Source organism: Dipodomys ordii, unplaced genomic scaffold, assembly GCF_000151885.1.
Source record: "Dipodomys ordii isolate 6190 unplaced genomic scaffold, Dord_2.0 Scaffold98, whole genome shotgun sequence".
Classification (NCBI taxonomy): Eukaryota; Metazoa; Chordata; class Mammalia; order Rodentia; family Heteromyidae; genus Dipodomys; species Dipodomys ordii.
Genome location: NW_012267314.1, coordinates 311,712 through 334,631, shown reverse-complemented (window position 1 = coordinate 334,631; position 22,920 = coordinate 311,712). Strand labels below are relative to the sequence as shown.

Sequence of the window (22,920 nt, the reverse complement as noted above, 5' to 3'; positions counted from 1 at the left end):
GTCAGTGTGCCGCCAATCCACAGGAAGGGGCTAGAACCTAAATTTCTGGATTAAATGTTGCCAAAATAGTTTACTTCACTTCTATATGATTGCCAGTGAGCCCCTCATGAACCAGGACAGTGACATACACAAACCAGAAGTTCATTTGAGGAGGAAGAAAGCAATCTTCGAGATCACTTAGCAAACACTGTTTTCGTGCCTTTTTTCCACACCAACAAGGAAATCACTCTCCTAAAACCCCTGCGATTCCATTTGCTTGCTATTCTTTGAAGGCGCAGGTGGGGGTCAGTTGTCTCCCGTGGGAACAGGGGGAGCTGGCCCTGCAGTGGATGGAAGGAAAGACTAAATCCGCAGTGGCACAACACAGCTGGCACATATGGGAGCTGTGAAGTTGTAAAGTAGCAGCAGAAGTGCTACCTGTCCCCGACAGCGTGGAGTGAGTGAGCAGTCCTCCTCAGTGCGCATGCACGGAGCCTCCCCAGGTGCCAGAGGGGCCATGCCAGCGTGCCCACCAGCCAACCTGAACAGTCAGGTCTCTACCAGAGACCACGCGGGAGAAGTGCTAGCAAAGTCACTACTGCCCTGGTGTTGAAAAAGAAGGTTCCTCAAAGAAAAAAATAAACTTAGCATGTCCCTTACCAAAGGATTCGGGGAGTTAGGGATGCGTTTGCCCCCGAGCACTGGCGGGGAACACCCAGCCCACAGCTCCGATTGGACATGACAGGGCAGACAGGAGCTTCTCATGCTGCTTACCAGCTGCCCGTGGCCCGTCTGCCTGTTTTGATCACTTTGTGTGGCCCATAGTGATATTATAAATAACCAAATTATCTTTGGCAGAGGACAGAGTTCCTCTCCTGCTCGCTGCTCTGCCCATCGGACAGGCCTTGGAGCTTTCTTTGAACAGCCTGCCTCCCGGAGATCGTACCAGGCAGAGGGAAGGTCTAGGCACCCTCTACGTTCCAGGTTTGGGCCCATCTGTGTGACAGCACTTTGGCAAGGGCACGCAGAGGCCTGTGCCCCCGTGTTGCTGCTCTTCCAGAGCCCCGTGTGTCAGTCAGTGACCTTTCACCTCTCAGGCCAGACACCTGAGTCATCTTGGCCCCTTTGGCTCCCGCTCAGTGTCTGATTCCTCTCGAAACCCTGTCTGCTCTGATCTGCTCTGCTCAGCTCAGCTCAGCTTGCTTTCCTAGTCCAAGTTGCTTAGACTCCTTCAATGCAGGCCCCACTTCCTGACTCCCACAGCCAGGGTTGTCTTTCAAACACACACCTCCCAGTGCAGTTCTGCTTTAAAACCTCTGACTTATCCCAGTGTATCTTAGGATAAAGACAGAACTGTGAGCCTCATAAGATACATTCCCGGCGTGGCAGGCCCAGCCCACCTGCACGGGCACCACAGGGCCCATGGGTCTGCTGGTCTGTCCTCCTGGCCTCGCCACCTGAAGGGGGAGACAGCATCCCTTCTTCCTGCTCCTGACCTACAGCTCGCCAGTGCATGCCTTGCCTTCCCTGCCCCAGCATGCTTGTACCTGCATGCTGGCTGTTCTTGTTTGTTGTTTGTTGTTTGTTTGGACCAGTGCTGTGTTCCTCCTCACCCTCTTCTCCCACACCTGTGAGCCATACGCATCCTGGACAAGTGGTCATCACCACTGAGTCGAAGGGATTTCTGATTAACTTTCATTCTAGTATGGCTCCTTGAGCAAAAGGGTGTAGACTACTCGGTTTTTCTGTTGTGTTGTTTAAATAGCATGTGGTTCTGTATTTTTACAAGAATCCTCAGTTCTTGTTTCAGGAAGCTTCAGGTTGTTTCTAATAACAATGCCGCTTTGCCCTCACGGGATGGGTTGGACCAGAGCCAGGGGCTTGTGGAAGTCCTGGCAGGGCTTTCCTTCCAGCACTGCCAGGGCATCTGCTGTGGGCTCAGGGATGAAGTAGCCACCCTATACCCCGACTGCACCACAGCTGGCCTCTCTGCTCTGCTGTGCTGTTGGGGGACCAAGTGTACGCAATGTTTTTCTCACTTCAGATACGAGATTTTAAATCATCTCAACTGGATTTCTCCTTGTTATGCTTTGGAAGCATTTCCATGTAATTCTGTTGGAAATCTATTTCATCAATGATGCTAGATACATGTGTGAAATAAGATGTTTGTGGAATATTTTAAGTAGGGATTCCTGTGTAATATTGTGGACACAGTCAGAGCTTGCCAAAGAAATAGTAACATATGTAGAAATAAATGCTGCTGGAATTGCTTCAAGTTCCACTCTGAGATAAGAGATAACCATGCCGAGTTCAGTTTGGGCCTACTTTCTTTCAACAGTTAGCAGTATTTGCTGGCTTTATAACTTTCTCTATACCTACTCTGGCAGTCCCTAGAGAGAAGGCTGTGTATTTGGCAATCTTGCTCCTACCTAAATAAAGCATGCTGTGCGTGTGTTCCAGACATAGCATAGTGGGCATGTCTGCTGTATAGAAAGCCTCTGCTCATGTGGTCCCTGTACCCAGACCATTTCTTCTTTCTGTTCTCTCCCTTCTCCAAAAGAGTTGTGTCCGATCTCCAGTCATTTTCAAATACACTGAGAAAAAGTAGCTTTCATTTCCAAAACAGAGAAGCTCTGTATTTCTTAAAGCACCAAATTCTGTAGTTGACTTAAGCACCAGATATTGACAAATTGACTATATTCCGTGTTAACTGTTTTTAACCACTGGATTCAAACTGTTCCTCTTCCTATCCTCAGCCTGAACAATTAGAAATGGTCACTTTAGAGTTGGCGTTTGCTTGCATTTTTTCCCAAGGCCGTGATGTTAGCTGGAAAATCTGTCAATATTTGTGGGATGTCTCAGCTGCTATGGCCACGCTCCTGCCCCGCAGGCCATTGCTAGTGGCCTGGAGTTGCAAAGGACTGGTGCCCATGGACTTGGCATGGACACCTGTGAAGAATATGCCCCAGCCCCACAGCCGAAGTTCTCACCAACACGGTGATTCTAGAAGTCACTCAGCACAGTGAGTGCTAGTAAAGACCAGGAAACATAACTGGAAACATTCCGTTCTATTTCAGAAGGAGATGGAGGTTTCTGGTCCTTAAGTCCAATTTCATTGTCCCAAAGCCTCCGAAATAAGATTTCCTGGACACAGAGACATATTGCCACACACCTCCAGTTGTATCTAGATACTTTTTTTTTAACCACACCATATCATCAGCTTAAAGCAGGGCCCATTAGTCAAGTTCCAGGAAGCAGTGACAGTTAACCTTGGAACTACTATGCGCCTCCCATAAATAAATGGCAGTTCATTGAGAATTTCCATCCCATTCATTCTCTAACATCCAATATCATCTCAGTGTTTTATCCTAGTTTGGCCAAGTAAGACAAAAGAAAAAGCCAGAAGTATATGCTGGCAGGTAAGATAGACCACAAAAGGGGACCTCGGTGCTGGAGGTCAGTGTCTTGAAGCATTTAAGCACAACTGATTCTAAAGATGATAATAAAGCAGCTGGGTTCCACATCCTGCATTACTGGTTTCTGGTGTTGAGATGGCTTTTTATAACGTGCAGGTCGTGGAGAGTGTGGGAAAGGAGAAGTGAGTGTTGTGGCGTGTGGGAAAGGGTTTCCGGCGTTCTCCTGTCAACTGCGTCTTGTCCTACGTGGCAAGTCTTACACACACAAGTCCGACCTGCCACTTCGATCAAGCTCTTCTGCAGTCAGCTTGCTTATGTAACAAACGGGCATCCACTGAAAAGCTAGAGGGCCTTGTGCTGTGGGACAGGCCTGCTCCGGTGGCAGTCTGGCAGTCTGGTGGCTGCCAGCATAGCAGTAGCAGGTAATTAATTTAAAGCATGTATCAGGAAGGTATGGTCTAATGGTAGAGCACCAGTCACGGGTGAGAGCTCGAACCCCAGAATCGGCACAACACAATGAAAGTAAAACATGAATCAAGCTACAAATGCCCCCTCCAGGTGGACGTGTGTCTTAGGATCGCAGCATCAGCAGCCGTGATGTGTGCACAGTGCCTAGGTATAGACCCACTGCCCCTGCTGCCATACCATACTCAGCCAGCCAGGGGTCTGGCGGGATCGTTTGCTTTTCCAGGTGCTTATCTTTTCATGGAGTTTGCATTGAAAATGCCCCTCTCAGGTTAAATTTTTGCCAGGTTTGTTTTGCTACTTATATTTCCTTTTTGGGGAAAAAAAAGTAATGTCTTCTTGGCCTTGCTCATTGCACGTGGAGCGCTGCCCAGGCTGCTGCATCCAGTGGTTCGTGGTCAGAGGCGCTTCCCAGGAAAAGGGCTGGCTCTTCTCTCGGAACCTGGCCCTTAGCTCGAGACCGTGGTCCCAGGAACTGCCTACAGCCCATCCCAGTGAGAAGCTTGTACTGTGCATCACAGAAATCCCGTCACTAGCAAGACAATGGACAGCCAGCCATCCTGCACCCCCACCCCCAGCTTCTGCAGTGCATGGCAGGATGCTCACTCCTACCTGGTCAGCTCCCAGAGTGGGAGCTCCCAGCTTTGGCAGGGACAACCCTACCACACAGACAGGAGGCCACACACACCCTTGTTCCGCTTCCCTTGCTCTCCATCCCCGTGTTCTGCTTCCCTTTCACACACCGGGATTCCTGTGACACCCAGGGGCTGCCCTTCTGAACAGAAGGGACGCAGGGGGCCGTTTCATCACATCCACTGCCACCCACTGCATTCCTACCCTGATGTTCTAACTCCGGAAGCCTGGTGGTCTTGAGAAAGCAGTTCTGATGTGTCTTTTTATAATTAAAGAGAAACAGAAAAGTATCATCCAGGCAGCCTTTGATAGGCTGCTTCATGCCGTTTATTTTGACTCATCTAGGAGGAGGAGTCGAAGTTGACTGCAACCGGAAGCAGTCCCTAACCTGGAAGCAGTCTCCAGAAGTTAGGGGGCTAACTTCCCTAACTAGAATGGTTTCCAGAAGTTGGGGGGGGGGGGTGCTCCTCAGTGCTTTTATCTGCTAAGAAGCAGATGACAGATAGCACTGCTCAGGAGGCAGTGGTGCGAGTGGTAATTCCTGAATGAACGCAAGTGCCTCAGAAGGTTTCTGTGCCAGCCACCCATGGCATGAGGATGAAACCGAGACTGTAGGGCTGCAGGCGGAGTCAGTAGCAGTGTTTGGAGGCAGATCCGAAGCACAGGCCGATGTCCCTCCGTCTGCATGGCCTGCAGTGGGCAGTGTGGTGTGACCGGCAGTCTACAGCTAGTCCCTGCAGAGCTGCTGTGGGCTGAGGTTCACTCAGAGGCCAGAGTGATAGGCTTCTGCCAGAGCCACACCTACACTGCCACCTCCCAGCCCTCTCAGAGTACGCCTCCCTTCCTCACACGCTGGTCAGGACGTCACTGAGCAGTGTGCGAAATATGTAGAAGAAAAAACACTTAAATGTTTGACCCTTTGATTTGCAAATAGTCAGCGTTTGCATTTTCTATAAGCCAGAAAGTTCAAACTGGAAATAGATATATGGAAAGACCATATTTTTTTATGATTTATATTGATCCTTGAAATTCTCATTAAACATGGATAGTTTTATTATTCTCTATGGAAGAAAGCTTTTTTTAAGTTTTGTAGTCATTTCTTGATGTACTGGAGTTTTTCCTGGGAGAAATGGACAGCTTTGCCAGTTCAGAACTCCCGCTCCCCACCTGGTAGCTAAGAGAAATGACCTTGGATGACGGGTCTTCTCCAGGTCAGAGAATACCCGAAATCATTGCTACCAGCAGGATAAAAGGAACCAGTCCCCAAGAAATGATGGTGGTGGTCTGCAGGGGAACTGTGAATGAGAGATGTGTCCAACGAGCTCTGGACTGGAGCTCTTCAGATACCTGACCTCCAGCCGACGTTCAGAACAGAGCATGCTTCTATCGCAGCGGAGGGGATGGGTGCTTGGACTCGAGTTCCACAAGTTAGATGTCTGATGTCTGCTAGGTCATTTTGAAATATTGGGGAAGTGGTGTGTTGTTCAATAGAAGCCAATTACAAGCGGTTTTCACAGAGTCGAGGAGCACTTTGCAATGCTTTGTACTCATTATGCCAGAAAATTTAGGGCAAAGAAATATTTTTAATAGCATGCCCACACTTCCTATTTGTTTTTCATTGCTTCTGCCTTTGATGTGTGGATACTAAGCGGTGTTAATTGTCAGATGATGTTAAACAGTGGCATTAATTTTGCTTGCTTTTATAATTCCTGTTCTCGTGTCTAGTTTCTTCTTCCTTATATTCCTCTATGTGAAAATTAACTTGGAGCACTTGATATAATTATGAATGTCTAACTTATTCCTGTAACTTACAATACTGGGAATTTTTCAATGTGAGTTGATCAATTGCCTAGCAGTAGAGCTCATCCTTTCTAGGAAATCTATTTGTAACAATTATGAAAAACAACACCCTTTCCAGAAGTTCGTTATTGAAGATGCCTGCCTGAGCCAAGTTCTGCTGATGTTCACGGTCAATATGTGTGTGCCTGTGCTCTCTCTTCCCATAGGCAAGGCAGTTTTCCTGGCATGAACCAGAGTGGACTTATGGCTTCCAGCTCTCCCTACAGCCAGTCTATGAACAACAGCTCCGGCTTGATGAACACACAGGCACCCCCCTATAGCATGGCACCCACCATGGTGAACAGCTCCACAGGTAACTGGTGGCTCTGGTCTGGAGCCCGTCCTTCCTTCTCCTCCTAGGCTTCTGCTCTGAACGCCTGGACGGCTGGAGAAGGTGGATCCCCCAGTGAAAACGGCATTCCTAGTGCTTCCCCATTCTGGGAAACCGGCTCAATCTGTTTTGAGACTTGAGGATTGCATTGCACGTCATGTGAATTATCCTAGATAGTCTGTGTTTTGTAATATGTGCGTGTACTTCCAGTCTCATTGAAGACTGTTTGTGAGATGTCCACACTACGGTCTCTCTAGCTTTGAGAATTGTTGGGACTGTCCGAAGAGCCCAAAACAAAAACTGCCCTTTGACTGTAGTGGAGAGAACTAGATTTAGAAGGCACATTTCAGAGGAAGCAGTTGAAGGGGGTGGGACAAGGGGTTTAAAGTACCCTTTTCATTTGGGAGGCACCGCTGCATATGTGGAGAAGGAGCTAGTTCACAAGCACCGTGCAGGCTGTCACCACAGAGAACGTGCTACAGGTGCTTGTGGCGGTCCTTTGCTGTACAATCTCAGCAGTTCATTTTTACAAGGTCATCCTCAGAATCTTCTTCTGGTCTGTAGGAAGCAGAATGTGTCCAGTAGTGGCTGTTTCTGTTCTCAGCCTCTCAGAACCCAAACCCACCTCCTCAAGCTCCCAAACTCCCCAGAGCAGTAAGTCCCTCTGGTAAAATGAGAAGCTTCTATGTGTTTCCCCTGTCCTGGCAAGACTCAGACCTGCAGTTAGCACAGGGCCTGGCGTGGGGTCTGCGTCCTCTGGGGCTTTGTGACACGTCAGGAACACACTGTGCCACTAGAGCCTGGCTCCCTCTACGCCCCTGTCCATGTGCACTGCCCTCGGCCACCTCTCTATACCCAGGCAAGGCCTCTGCTCGGTCTGTCAGCGCCGGAGAGGATGCCCCTTCCTGCATGCAGCTAGGCTCCCCGACTGCTCCTCTTTAATGGTTTGGGCAAGAGGAAGGCATAGAAGCTCTTAGCCAAAATGGCAGTTTTAAGTAACCAAAATAGCTTTTCTTCATGTTCAGCTGCTAGACTGTACTTCTAGAGAGATAAAGTATGTCGCTCCAGGCTGGGATGTAGCCCAGTGGTAAAGCTCTTGCCTAGTAAGCATGAGTCCTTGGGTTCAATCTCTTGTACCAAAAAAGAAAAAGTCAAAAAGTACATAGCTCCAGCAGGCTGTCGGCTAGAAGCCTCACACTAGCTGTCACTGTGTGTGTTTTGTCTGGCCTCCTGAAACGTAATTACTTCAGGGTATTGAGAGTATGGAATAAACTTCCACCTATTAGCGGAAATCCCTTTTTTTCCCTTCTCCTTTGGCCCCCAGAGCCACAAATAACCAACAACAAACAGATGGTACACTGCTCTGCCTAAGAAAACATGTATTTCTGAGCAATCTCCAGTTTTACAGGGACTCAGAGGATGTCTTTATTAGTATTATTATCATTATTATTATTACTCAGGTAACTCAGCTATTTGCTTTTCATACCAAGGAAGTCTGTTCAGTGAAAGGACATTTATTCACACTGTCTTTTGTATAAAATCGTAGTATATTTCTATTGCATACTACATTTTGAAGCACTGAATTTTTAATAATTTAAATGTTTATCAAATGTTGCTGTATACACTTAGGTGATAGCTATTTCAGTTTTATTAAATTACCGGGTAGAAAGCATAATCACTGAGCACATGTGAGGAATATTGGGGATCTATTGACAGGTGCTTGTGGGTCTGCCTTAACTGTCCTGGGACAGGGCTCTGGGGGTACAGGAATGGCGTAGGCCATCCCCACGCAGTTCCAGTGGCCTCCTTGAGGCTAAATGGTGCCCTAGCCTAGAGATAAAGTCAGGAATGGCCCATCGTCGCATTCACCTCCTTGTGGGCCCATGGAGATAAGTTTCCATAGTTAAGAGTCCAGCATTTCTCCACCAAAATGTACTTTCAGAGGAGGTGAAGGTAACACGTGATGCTGGCCAGAGCCAGTAATGGGATTTTCTGAGTCTCAGCAGCCAGTACAATTGGCATTCCCACATCTTCTCTGCTGAGCTCAAAGGATTATGTTGTAGACAGTGTACATAGCAAAAAAAAAAAAAAATCTCCTGTTTAGTGATGAATTGTTACAGGCATCAGCAAGCAAGTAATTATTTAATGGAGTCCATGAAAAGTATAAATGTGACCACAATTTCTTACAGAAAGTACCAGGGAAGTTAGATGGTAAGCAGTGGGGAGTTTTCCCTCTGAAAGAGACTATTGATTCTGTTTTAATTATTTGGATTAAAAGGCTAGAATGTATAGATTGTGAGTGAAACACAAATTATATGTAAGCTTGTTAAATTTACCCTATTGCAGTACCTGTGTTGTTAATTGTATTTATGTTCTGTTCATAATATTCATTAGCCACATCAGCCTACATATAACCCATCATCTCCAAGAGAGCATCTGAATTCCAAAAAGACTTAAAGACTAAAGTTTGTCTCCCCAGAAGTCAGTCTACAAAACATAGGGCATTTCCACCACGCTGTCCAATAGATGACAGAGCCGTAGCCACACCTTCCTCTTACCCAGAGCCCTGGCCAGACCCAGTGGCAAGTCTTTCTGCTGACTGTTGCTCAACCCCAAAGGCAGAGTGTCCTACCTGCACTGGACATACCAGCTCCAACAGTGCTTTACAGACAAAACTCCTGGTCACACCTCTCCAATTTTCAGAGCCTCTGTTTCACCCTGAATCTGTAAAGCCAGGTCCCCAGGCCGCTGTTGGGGTCTTCATTCCTCACGCCCTCAGGCCACCCTCACTGGCCACACCAACACCGGAGAGTCGGCCACGTCACCTACTGCCAACTTCGTGTGCCATGAGCTGCTGAGCAGAGAAAAAAATACATTTACAAAAATGCCTAAAATGTGAAGCTAGCGCTGCATAGCTGTGGGCCTGGACTAAGGCTTTTTCACAGAAGAGGTTTGGGGTTCTAGCACCCCCTTGCTGGTAGTTGTCTAGGTAGTATTAGCCAGTGTTTGTTTACTAAATTAATGATTTTCCTACCCACCCTAAGGAAAACTACAAAGGACTTGCAAATTGTGACAACTAAGCCTCTTAAACTCTGGGGAAGTGTGTGTGGGGGGGGGGTGGACAAAGCCACCCGGATCCTGCCTAAGTCATCATCAGTACCTGGCTGAGGGCGGCCACTCTGAGAGCCTTGGTGGTTCTGGAGGGCCACGCATGGCAGGGGGAGCCTCTTCCCAGGACCCTCCCCCAGCAAGCACTCAAGTGGGAGTGTTTCAGGGCTTCCTCAAGGTCTCCCTGTGCCCAAGCACATATCATGTCTCTTATGTGTGCTGTTTAACCATGTGCCACGTAAAAATCACGAACCTCTATAGCTGTACACAGTGCCTAGATAGTCCCTTTGTGCTTTCAAAAACAAGGTGTATTTTGCAGAACAGGGCTTGTTGCCCTGAAGACGAAAGGATTGTGTGTTTCTGATCCTATTTTACCATCTTCAGATGCTGATTCGTCATCTATAGGTAGACAAAGTGGAGGGAGCTGCAGGAAAGGGAAATGTGAAGTTTGGTCTGCTTGGGTCATACGTTCCTTACGATCTTTGGGCACAGTAGTGCCTTGGGACCCTCTCCAATTTACTCCAGCTCTTAAATGTCAATGGTGGAGCCAGAGGCCAGTGCCTGAAATGTGTGTACAGCCCTCAGGACACCCTGCAGTCAGCACTGCACATTCTAGATTCCAGGCGTCAGGACGAGAAAGAACAGCTTCTTTGTTCCGTGCATCCTTAGAACAGTGGTGGTCTTCCTTTCTGAGAAAGGAGGATAATCTAGTGCCCTGCACTATGTTTGCCTTAGGAGGCATATAGCTCATTGTGGAAATTCATAGAATTCTGGCAAGAGGTCAGAAAACAGCGTTTCAGCATAAAGAATAGTAATAGCCACAGTAAGATAAGCCCTCTTTTTGGAGCCACTTAGCAAAGTAAAATTGTCAGGCAGAAGAACTTAGTTGAAACTATTACTCTAAATTCTACCCTTATTTTCCTCTTAAAATAATAAAGCGATGCAATTTTTAAGTTTTTTATATTTATATATTTCAGATGCCCAGTTTAAAATGCATAATAGAGAATGAAAAAAAATGGGGAGTTTCAAACCAACATATATACTTGCTTTCATAAAAGTCTGGTAAAATCAGTGTGAATTATCATAATACATATTGGCCTAATTCTTGATGCTTAAAAATTACTTTTATGTACATTAACACATGTAGTGCATAAATATGATACTACAGTTCCTGTTCTCAAAATAATATTCAGACATGTAAGCACTGACAAGATGGTCAGCTACTGCCACTGGAGCAGCCATGTGCCCCAGCTTGCGGGCTTCTCTGAGCTGCCCGGGCTGCCACTGCACAGGGATGCGTGGCCATTGCTATGCAAGCCTGTCTTTTTATTCTTACAGAAAGGGTGATTCTAAGCATACAGGTTTGCTAATTCCTATCTTGTTAGGCCCCAGAGAGAGAGCTGCACGAAAAAATCCACTGCTTTGCACAAGGCAGTCTTCTTGGTAAAATATCTCTCAGCTGCGTTTTTGAGGTTTCACACATTCACAAAAATAACAGCATTTTTAGCTGATCCCAATAGATTTTTCTCTGCAGCTGCATCACTTGAAAAAGCTTTTTGTTCCAGTTCTTAAAGTCTGAGTATTGAAAGTAATTTGGAAAAAAAAAAGAAAGAAAAAAAGAAAAACATCCCAATTATGATTTGTGTGTGTTGTGATGACTTTAAGGGCTGCCTGGCTGCAAATGGGCTCCACACACCCGGCCGGCACACGGTGGAAAACCTGGGATCTCAGCGCGCCTTAGCGAACGTGCTGCTGGAGGCGCGTGGCCACGTGGCAGGGTGGGCTTCTTTGGCAGGACCTGTGGACTCGACCTGCAGTGATGCTAACGACATGAGCAAATTAGCACCATCGAGCTTGCCAGCCAATTCACCAGAGCCTGCTCACTGCTCACTGCTGTAATTAAAACTAATTATTTTCTAAAACGTAGTAATACATGAATATGTGCAATAATCATTTTGTGGTGGGCAATCTGTGGAGCCTTTTTTGAAGCTGTTTTTCTTCCTCTCCCGCCCCCCACATTTTTGTTTTCTTTTTTTTCTCCCTGGCTCACTGAGCCCCGTGTGTCCCGCGGGCTGAGCCAGCGCTGGCCTTGGGACAGTGGGAAACCTCAGGTCCCTCTGCTCTCCACAGGGCCGCTGTCTCCCTTGTGGCACAGGGCTGTGCCCATGGTTTTTCTGGGGAAATGCAGCTGTTATCCCCTGGACAGCCACATGCATCCCCTGCTGTAGCCTTCTTCCTCCATCACAAAGAAATTGAAACTCGGGTGTCTGTTAGCCTCAGCGATCAATGTGTATAAGCCATGTGACCCCTGGTGGGCTTGGGGCAGTGCGTGCCCAGGCGCCGGCCACAGTTCTGAGCCAGAGGAAGGATGCTCCGGCCCTGGAGTGGCTGTGCTGTCTGAGCTGGCTTGGAGCCATTCAGCTTCCCCAGGCCTCAAACTCCCGTTCAGTGATGTGTGTGTGCGCGCACACATGCGTGCGTGTGCTTGCACATGCCTACACTATAGATTATGAGGAAATAAAGCACTAAACCCCTTAGGCCACAGACAAATCTCACCTCTGATACTCGAGACTAGTTGAGGGACTTGTTCAGGTTCTACTGTTGCCAACATATGTGGATGTGGGATGGGCTTCCTCAGTAGTCCAGTTCTCAAGTGTACACAGTGACCGTGTTTTATCATGATTATTATTACTGTTACTGTTGTTATTAGCAAAAGAATGCCCAGAATGCCCTACTGCCGTTCAGATTTCATGCGTCGTTATTGTCCACGTCCCGTTCTCTTTTCCGCCTTCAGGGAACACTCAGGCCCACGCCTCTCACGCTAGCGTGCGTGGCAGCAGTGCAGTCTGACAGATTGCATGTATAATGCTGACTCTTTCTCCTGTTTTCGATTAGCATCTATGGGTCTTGCAGATATGATGTCTCCCAGTGAATCCAAGCTGCCCATGACGCTCAAAGCGGACGGCAAAGACGAAGGCACTCCACAGCCCGAGAGCAAGTCGAAGGTACTTCTCCCCGCATGTGGTGGCGCTGCTGGCTGCGGCTGCCACGCCGCGGCCCTCCCCGGTGCTGGCTGCTGTGTTCCTGGGTTCTTTTCCTCTGCATGCCTCATTGTGTGCAACAGGAGTCTTCTTAGTCTTCTTTCTTTCCCCACCCCCTTCATGGTGTGGATCTGAAAGTTACTAGTTCTTAAGGCATTAACTCTTGGCTGGGGGGAGGGGGAGGAGGGACAAGACCCACCCGAGAGAGATGCCACGGGGGTGGGGAGAAGTAAGGAACCCTGCCTGGTTTTGCCACTTGTAGCCATTTTCTCTGCCTTCAGTTTATAGCTTCCTGTTTTGGCCGCCTCAGCAACAACATACTTAATATTTTGCTTTCCTGCCTTATTTGATAAATAAGGTGAACAGCTTGTTTTTTTTTTGTTTGCCTTTCTCTTTCATAAGGGGTAACCCATGCTTAGCATTCCGTGTGAGCTTGACGTAAGCATGGTGCTTCGTGGCCTATCCAGCATCCAGCAAACTTAACCAATCATACTAATTGAGAATGTTGTTTTAATACCTTTATATATGCGTGGTTGTGTTTGTGTTTGTACATGTCTATATATATATATATATATATATACACACACGAAATGTATATATATAAAATTAGTCTGTTAAACTGGATGTATTTTTTGTTATTTAAAATGAAGTTTGCCCTACCTTTGTCATTTTTTTTTATTCCTCTACCACAGGATAGCTACAGCTCTCAGGGTATTTCTCAGCCCCCAACCCCAGGCAACCTGCCAGTCCCTTCCCCAATGTCCCCCAGCTCTGCTAGCATCTCCTCCTTTCATGGAGATGAGAGCGATAGCATTAGCAGCCCAGGCTGGCCAAAGACTCCATCAAGCCCTGTAAGTGGCTCTGGTTGTTTGTCTCTTTTGGTTTTTGGGGGTTTTTGGATAATTAATTATACTTTAATGCTTGCTTATTGATTTGTTTTATAAGAAATTTTTCTTCATTATTGATCCATGAAAAGGTTTTCTTCACAAGTAATTGCTCTAGTAACAAAGCAAGTAGTGTTTGCATGCATGTAGCAGTGGGTTCTGGTAATGGCAGCCATTCTGTACTGACAGAGCCTCCACACAAAGATGGCGGCTACTGCTGTCCATATTCCTCACATGGGAACCAGGCTGGGCCGGCCATGGACCACACGACGGGTCTGGCCCCAGATTTAAGCTTGTCGTGGGCTGCTCCATCTAAAACGTCTTATTCAGAATGCCTGCCCGAAATGAATGAGTAAATATTACAATCTGGATGTGGTTTAGCATAACATCAGCCCTGCTTGGGGTTCAAGCTGAATATCTAAAATTAATGAAAAGGTTACCAAAATGCCTCTACATGTGAATTTTAGTACCGTTTGCCTAAAATGGAGTAAGTCAAGACAGAAAAATGGAGTTCCGCACAAGAGTGCTGGTGATCTTGAAAAGAGTGTTGGTTTTCATGTGATATATAAATAATAACAGCCATGGTAATATACTTACTAGAGAATTCTTCTGGCCTTAATGTTCTCTGACTGTGGAATTGGGCCTTTATTTTTCTTCTAGAAAATAATCTGCTCCATAAAATGAAAGTGTAATGTACTATAGTAACCTTTATTTTATATTCATATAGGGAATTAAAAGATCTTAGGGGGAAAAAAAAACTTTACATGCAATTAGTTGCCAAGAAGGCTTAATTAACACACTAATTTCTGTAAGCCAGTGTGTGCAAGAGCACAGATCAGGAAATGGTGTTGGAGGGAGGAAGAGCCTGGCTGTGTGCGATCTGGCAATCTAGTCACAACCAGCAAGGAGGCTGCTGCTAATTATCCATTCACCGGTTAGACAGATAGAGCCTGGCGGGTTGAAGTCTTACTCTTTGTAGTAAATGTTGGTGACGTTCACATGAAGCTCTGGTATAACCAGCATTTTCCTTTCAGAGAAAGGAAGGGTGCTCTGTGCTCCCCCCTTCCCTGGGGATGTGTTCGGGTTTGGTAACACCCGGAGGGGCGGGGAAAGCGTGCCGCCCTCCTTGGGGCAGCTTAGTGCTGTTTGCGTTGAGTCTCAGAAGGCAGCCAACATGTGTGGATTTTTTCCCCCATAATTTGCCCTAGGTTTGTTGTTATTGTTGCTGTTTCTTTAAAACAAGAAAAGGCACTTTGAATCAGTAATAGTATTAAATGAAAAAGTAGAATTCAAATGATTTTCCAAAAACATACCTATGTTGACTCAGAGGGAGAATTTCAGAGGTTTTTAAAACTTCAGAAAATAAGAATACATCTTTAAAACTTAAGATAATAAGAATTCATTAAAAATCAATGTTACTAGTAAGCCATGGCATATATCTAAGTGCTTGCCTTGCTGGCCCTGGAATAAAAAAAAAAAAAAAGGACTGAGGTAGATACTGAATTGGAATTTGCTCTTTCCATCCAGCAAGTCCTGTAGGAAACATTTATCAAAATGCTTCTCTGTAGCCAGACCCTCAAGGCTCATACCATCAGAGACTGAGACCTAGTCGGGTCAGAAAAATCCACAAGACTATCTTCCGTTAACTACAAAAAAGCCAGAATAAAGATGTGGCTCAAGTGATCAAACACTAGTCAAGAACAAGCATGAGCCTCAGTATTAGCAAAAAAAAAAAATAATAATAGAAATGCTAGTTTGCATGGTCTGCTATATGCTGTAAATACCATTGTTCAAAGCTGAGGTTAGCTTAGATTATATTGTAAGGCTTTATCTCAAAAAAAAAAAGAAAATATTACTTAAATATAAAAGTAAAAGAAACAGGTGGCCCCATTTTTTTGATAATACTTTAATTACTTTTTTCTTTTTCTTCTTTTTTCAAAGTATTTCCAGCTAGGCATTGGTGGCTCATGCCTGCAATCCTAGCTACTCAGGAAGCTGAGATCTGAGGATCACAGTTCCAACCTCCAACCCAGGCAGGAAAATCTATCTGACTCTTAGCTCCAAAAAAGTATTCAGAAAAAGCTGGAAGTGATGCTGTGGCTCAAGTGGTAGAGCACTAGCCTTCAGCAAAAATAAGCTCAAGGACAGCACCCGGGTCCTGAGTTCAAACCCCAGTATCAGTTTCATTTTTGTTTTTAAGTATCTCCATATCCATTATATCTTCTTATACTAGAAATGGTCTTATGTTGAAGAATTTACCAGCAAACTTCTGGGACAAGGGAAGCCATGCTCCCTATGGAAGGCTTCTGTGGGCTCCAGCTGACTACTGAAAACATAGCTCCTCGCTTTTGAAAGGTGTGGCAGTTGAGGAAGGAGCAGGAGAGCTTGGTGACAGACTTAATGTCACATCACCGCAAATGTGCTGCTCAGGAACATTGAGCCCCTTTCTGAGATGCCACTTGACTGCGCTTGAAATCACCCTGAATACTGTTTGTCTGAAAGCCTGCCGCACAGCAGGCCTGAAACGGGCCACACAATCGTTAAAGCTGCTGTCGCTCTGACAGTATGTGACGGACCCATGTTATTTTGTCACAAAACGTTCTAAAATAAAATAAATAAACATTTGTCCACACAGAGCAAATACGTCTTCCCCAACATATGGTAAAAAACTGCTGAAATACAAACCTGCTGAAAGACTGGAGAAGAATGCACTTGCAGGCTTAATTAAAGTGTATGCGAGGAACACACGTGGCGCCTGAGCACGCCCTGCTATAGCCCTGCCTCCCAACAGTGTCAGCGTGTAGCATTTACAACACAGAAGCAATGCCATGTGAGCTAGTGGTTTGGTAACGACACACACACTTTAGCAAGGAAAAGGAGGAAGTGTACTTCTGTGACACCACCCTGGAAATATGGGATTCGTTAGTGTCGCCCAGCTACTACCCTCTGATTCTTAAGAATGATATGAGACTTCATAAAATCATGCCTTCTGGGATTCAACGTTTATATCAAAGTTTAAAATAGCTTTTGTTTATTTTGGCTTGTTTTTTTAATGTTTAAAAGTAGTCTGGGTCCTTTTATTTAAAGTTAAAGTAAATTTTTAATTAAGAAAAATGTATAGTTTGTGCCTGAACTAGTAGCCTTCATTCCTAATTGTTGTGTGATAGCAGTAGTTTTGATCTCTTCCTTCCTTGTATTCGGTCGCTCATTACTTTTTTCTCGCCTTCTTCCCTTTCCCTTGGCCGCCCCCACCCCTGCCCTTTGCCACATACTTACCTCTTCTGGCACTAGAAGTCTAGCTCATCCACCACCACTGGGGAGAAGATCACCAAGGTGTATGAGCTGGGGAACGAGCCAGAGAGGAAGCTATGGGTCGACCGATACTTGACTTTCATGGAAGAAAGGGGCTCCCCGGTCTCGAGTCTGCCCGCAGTGGGCAAGAAGCCCCTGGACCTGTTCCGACTCTACGTCTGCGTCAAGGAGATTGGAGGTTTGGCACAGGTGAGCGTGAGCAAGTGAGGAGGCGTGCCAGACAGGCCTTGCCAGTCGTGCACAAATGAGGACTAAGCCTGTGGGAAAGTCACCTTCTAGGGGTCCCCTCCTGTCATTCCCCACCCCCCACCCCAGTTGCTGGGCTTTAGCTTCTCATCTATAGGACCAGGTGTCGGCAGGATCAGGTTGTACCTGCACGCAGGGCAGCTCAACACACTGGCGTCTCAGGGCCAAGCAGAGCTACTTAATTCTGAAGCAGCCCTCGGGCCTGCTATTGGCAGCCTGTATTAAGTGCCAAAGAGGCATCTCCCTGAGAGCCCTACGGCCTGGAAAAGTTCTAATCCAGAAATGCAAACATATACTCTCATTAACCCTTCCCATGCTGCTCAGCACCATAGGCTCAGAAGGCACAGCTTCTCAGATGTGTGTAAAAGTTTAGCCTTTCATAACCTGTTCCTAAGGAGGAATGTAAAGGTTGGAATAATATCCCCTTCAGGACCCCTCCCTTCCCCCTCCCCTGTCGCTCCTCGCCTGCTCTTTAATTTAAAAAAAAAAAAAAAGTTTCAGAAATACCCCCCAAGTGATGGTCCTGGGATCTGAATCCCTCTCCCCCGACCTCTCCTCGCTCCGTGTGTGGGGGGGGTGGGGGGTGGGGGGTCAGGAAGTCCTGCACCGCACACAGCACGCTGGGCCCTAGGTGCTGAGCCAGTAGCACAGATGGCATCCTTCCAGGCTGTTAGGGGGTCAGGGACAGCTGGTGAAGGGGCCTCGCTGCCTTGGCACCAGGTACCATAAAAGAATAACGTTTACCCTTGTCACAAGAAGCCTCCTGAGAGAGGGCCACACAGGACAGGGTCGGCACCGGCCGCCCGGGGCTGGCGGCTCACAGAGGGCAACTTCGTTTCATACCATGGCTGCAGTACTTAAGCTGCAGGTTTGCTTTTGGCGCCCTTTGGTCTTAATTATAGGTCCGAGGGACTGAGCAGGAATGTCCATTCAGTGCTCAGGGCCTTGGCGGTGCCTGTGTGAGGCACTGGGCAGTGCATCCTGCAGAAGACCCCAGCGAGAGCAAGCGGGCGCGTACGTAGCCATCAGCAGGCTCCTTAATGGTTTTATAACTGTAACCGCTGTCTGTGTGCTACTGAGTGGGAGTAATGAGCACTAGTTAAAAGAGATGAATAAAAAAAAACAGTAAACCAAGACATTAAGTACTTTTGGGGGGTCTCCTCGCCTTAAACAAGCCACCTTGCTACAAACCACTGATCCTGCCACTTTTTTGCTAGGTTAATAAAAACAAGAAGTGGCGTGAGCTGGCAACCAACCTAAACGTTGGCACGTCAAGCAGCGCAGCCAGCTCCCTGAAGAAGCAGTATATCCAGTACCTGTTTGCCTTTGAGTGTAAGATCGAAAGAGGGGAGGAGCCCCCGCCGGAAGTCTTCAGCACCGGAGACTCCAAGAAGCAGCCCAAGCTCCAGCCGCCATCTCCTGGTAAGTAGCAGTGCTACAGCCCGGCCTGGAAGCCAAGGCAGCTGTGCGGGAAGGACGGGGAGGAAGAAGAGGAAGAACTGGAATCTTGGGAGAGGGAGCAGCCATTGCTTCTCCACTGGCAGAGTTTTAGAAAAGGAAGAAAAATAAAGATGTTGCTGTTTGTGGTAGGCAACTTCAAAGACATCGTTCTTCGTCTCTATTTAGTCAAAACAGACTTAGGAAATCTGAGCTACATCTGTTAATTCCTTCCTTCTTCCTTTCTTTTATTTTCTGCCAGCATAGGATTTTGAACTCAGGGCCTTGTTCTTGCTTTGTTGGCACTCTACCACTCAAACCGTGCCTATAGCCAGCATTTTTGCTCTTTTGCAAGTGAAGTCTCATGGACTTTTCTTCCCTAAGCTGACTTTGTACTGTGATCCTCCAAGTCTCACCTTCCAGAGTAGGTAGGATTACAGGCATGTGCCACTAGTGCTCAGCTCTCTTTGTTCCTTTCTTATTTAAAAATACTCTGTCTAGCCAGGTACCTGTGATCCTAGCTACTCAGGAGGCTGAGATCTGAGGACTGCAGTTCGAAGCCAGCTAGAGCCAGTCCATGAGACTCTTATCTCTTATTAACAGTTAAAAAGCCAGAAGTGAAGCTGTGGATCAAGTTATAGACCCTCTGTCTTGAGGGAGAAAAAAAAAAAAAGCTAAAGTACTGAGTTCAAGCCCCAGTACTAGCACAGGGGAAAAAAAAGGCCAGGAACAGTGGCTCATGCCTGTAATCCTAGCTACTCAGGAGGCTGAGATCTGAGGATCACAGTTCAGAGGCAGCCCGGGCAAGAAAGTTCACAAGATTCCTATCTCCAATGAACCACCTGAAAACCGGAAGTGGCGCTGTGGCTCAAGTGGTAGAGCACTCGCCTTGAGCTGAAGAATTGAGAGACAGCACTCAGGCCCAATTCAAGCCCCACGACTGACCAAAAAAATCTTTCTAGCTCTGTACAAAGTCAGTAATCATATGAACCTGTTTCAGTGCTACTAGACAGTGCCCTCCTCAGACACAACAGTTGGCTTGTCCAGCTCTTCTTCTGGTGAAATATGTACTTGACCATAGTCAAATTTGGACTTAATTTCTGGCCCCTTTCCCAGAAAGTTTTCATCTTGAGAGAATCCCACTATCTGTTATAAAGATTTGTTTCTGAAGGCGGGTGGGCCAGTCAGCTGAGGTAGAGGCCAGAAGTGAGAACTAGGGGCACCAGAGCGCGCGCGCACACACACACACACACACACACACCAGATGCATGATGCCACACCACTCCTGCCCTCCGCCTGCTTTTGGACACCTGCTGCTCCCTGTGGCTCTCATATTGGCCTTTGTTCTCCTCTAAGTGTTTTTTACATTTAAATTTACCAAATTCGAGTCTGATGAATGAAGTGTCTGGAATGGGGAGAAGCAGGTGTTCCGGTCGCTCAGCTCAGCCTCACATTCTGTCTCAGGCGTGGGTGGCGGTGGTGGTCTGCTGAGCTGCCCTGAGCCCGGGCACCTTCAGTCCTTGGTCATGCTGGTTGTAGCACGTGACCTATGCCTAGCCTAGCTGACGGTCATTTCCCAAGTGCAGGTGGCAGACTTACCATTTTGCCTTCACACCAGCTCTGGATAGTGACTCTGTGAAGGCGGCTGGGATGTCAGTGGGCAGCAGGGCAGCAGCAGGTCTGGATGGGGCATTTGCTTAGCTCACCAAACCCGCCAGAGCTCAGCCTGATGGGATGGAAAGGCCTTTGTAATGGGTCAGACATCAATACCTAGAAGCCAGAGCAGGAATCCATTTCCTCCGCCTACCAAGTGGATGGAAAGTACTGCTGTCGAATGTGGGTGGACAGTCAAGGACTCTCCCGCAAATACTTTTAGGCCCATAGTACACTTAGAGTGACTATCCCTAGATTTACATCTGTGGTTTTCAAATACAGGAAAATCCTTCTCCATCCCCATCTTGAAAGATCCCAAGGCTTTGCTGTTCAAGTGCACCTGAAAACTGGGAAATCTAATTTTAAAAATCACACACCATTACATTCAGTTCCCTGAATCAAAGAAGCTGCCTGTGAACAGCTCTGAAACTCTTTTTCCAAAATAAAAGCCCAGTGGGGTACAGGCACCAAAGTGGTGATATCTGTGGAGATCTAAAGGTGTGTTTTATTTGCTAGTAAGAACTTGTGTCCATGCATGGTTTGCACTTGTGTGTGGAGAATAGCTCTCCCAGCACGCCCCAGGCTCAGTACATGAAGCCCCGTGGAGACACACAGCCTCCAGAAGTGAAGGCCTGTTCTCCTAACAGCCCGTGCCACCTCCCCCTTTTGCAGAGGGCTGCATTGGTGGATGCCTTATCATCTTAACTGCATGAACGAGGTTAGGTTGCACACGTACATGGTCCACACGGAGCCACGGTTGTTCAGTGACAAGGGACGTAATGAAAGCAAAGCTTGCTGGTTGGCTGTGAAATTGGTGCCCAAACCAAAGTTGCCCTGCAGAATGCTGTGGGCCCCACGGGGAGGGGGGGGGGAGTAACGAGCAGCAGTGTCACGATATCCACACCTAACCTGTCCCCAGCGTGCATACATCACTTGGCCTCTCTGTTTCTCTGTTTCTAGGACCATTACTAAGGAAAGTGTCTCTGAAACATTTTTATTGTCAAAGAAGGAAAACAAAATCACTTCCATTTATTTATCCTATACCAAGATCCTACCTACTACCTAATATTTTTAGCTGATTTTCAGGGGGAAATTGTGTGTGTGTGTGTGTGTGTGTGTGTGTGTGTGTGTGTGTGTGTCCTTTGAAGTCATTTTTCTCCCAAGATCATAATTATAGTTTATTTCTTATCAGTACATCAGACAAAGTAAACTAAAAGATTCCTAAGAAATGGTAGGCACCTGTGGTTCAAGTCTGACACCTGAGGACCACAGCCCAAAGCCAGCCTAGACAGGAAAGTCCATGAGACACTTACCTCTAATTAACCAGCAAAACAGAAGTGGAGCTGTGTCTCAAGTGGTAGAGTGCTAGCCTTGCTTGAAAAAAACATCCAGACCCTGATTTGTGGCACAAAAAGAAAAATAGAAAAGAAGCAACATTTTAGATCCCTGAACCAACTGAAATCTCCGTTCCCTTGCCATTGCAAGTCATGGGTCCTTCGTCTTGTTTTGATTGGATGTGACCTGCAGATCTCAGCAGCAGTGTGGACTGGCTGCAGAAAGCTTGGCCCCTTGGATGGTTGGAGCTGAGATACAGGAGCCCACTGGGCAGGACCTCAGGACATGGCCCCTGGCTTGAGGGCACCCATGGAATCTCCTGCCCCTTGACCTAAAGAAGTTAGTAGAGTCAACATCCTCAGGAGCAGCCAAACCAACTGCCCCTGCCGCCAAGCTGGGATGGCGGGGAGGGCTGGGAAGCTGCACATTGGGTTAGTAGGTCTGTAACCAAAGACCCATCCATCTTTGCTGGCTGGTGGCTGACTGGATTTCTATTATTAGCCGGCAGGTGATGGATCCAACTAGGGAATCCCCAGCGGAAGATAAATGAGAAAGGGGCTTGGGTGTAAACAAAGGCGCCCTCTGGTTGACCTCAGTCCCAGACCTGGGACACATCAGCTGTTCTCTGCCCTGCTCCCCACACCCCCACCAGAACTGGGGCACCAGGTTCACGCTGTGTAAATTATCTTCCCAGCCAGGAGTCTGGCTGTTCTGTCTGAAGTGTGTGAATGTACTTAACCTTCAGTGACCTTCCCATTGTTTACTTTAGAGTATACATTTGTAGCTTCTGGCAAAAGGTAGGGATGAGCTAAAGGGCTGCCAGCCGCCTCTATTAATGGAGTTACAAGAAATTGCATTCATTTTTTTTTAATCCTGAAAGGAAAAACATGGGCAAAGGAGAAGAATTTTTCCTTTTTTATTAACTGTAAATGTGAATACTTTGTAAATGAAGGGTCATTCAGAAATCCCAGCCTCCCGCGCGGCGGCCCAGGCTGGGGGTGCAGGGTGAACCGCCATTTCTCCTCTCAGCGCGGGGGCGGCCGTGATTGGCGGGCCATCCTTTGATACTCGTACAAGGCTGCCTTATTCTTTTATTACTGCCTGCCTTTTTAGGATACTTGTCCAGGATTTTAAGTAGCTGGTAAGCAGGCGTTGATTTGCTCTCTTCTAACGTACCCGGCACTGGTAGATGGTTTTCCTGCGTGTTAGAGCACGCGCAGCCGCCGCATGTACCCCACACA

The 22,920-nt window shown here is 47.1% G+C and overlaps 1 protein-coding gene across 1 annotated transcript in view; it reads left to right on the top strand.

Moving 5' to 3' along the window:
- The window catches only part of Arid1b (AT rich interactive domain 1B (SWI1-like)), a 285,019-nt gene that overhangs the window by 243,255 nt on the left and 18,844 nt on the right, over window positions 1–22,920 (top strand). Inside the window, exons 8-12 of the mRNA XM_013026992.1 lie at window positions 6,500–6,645; window positions 12,685–12,776; window positions 13,505–13,663; window positions 16,988–17,197; window positions 18,472–18,676. Of these exons, the coding sequence (XP_012882446.1) occupies window positions 6,500–6,645; window positions 12,685–12,776; window positions 13,505–13,663; window positions 16,988–17,197; window positions 18,472–18,676 (812 nt within the window). The remainder of the gene's footprint in view (window positions 1–6,499; window positions 6,646–12,684; window positions 12,777–13,504; window positions 13,664–16,987; window positions 17,198–18,471; window positions 18,677–22,920) is intronic.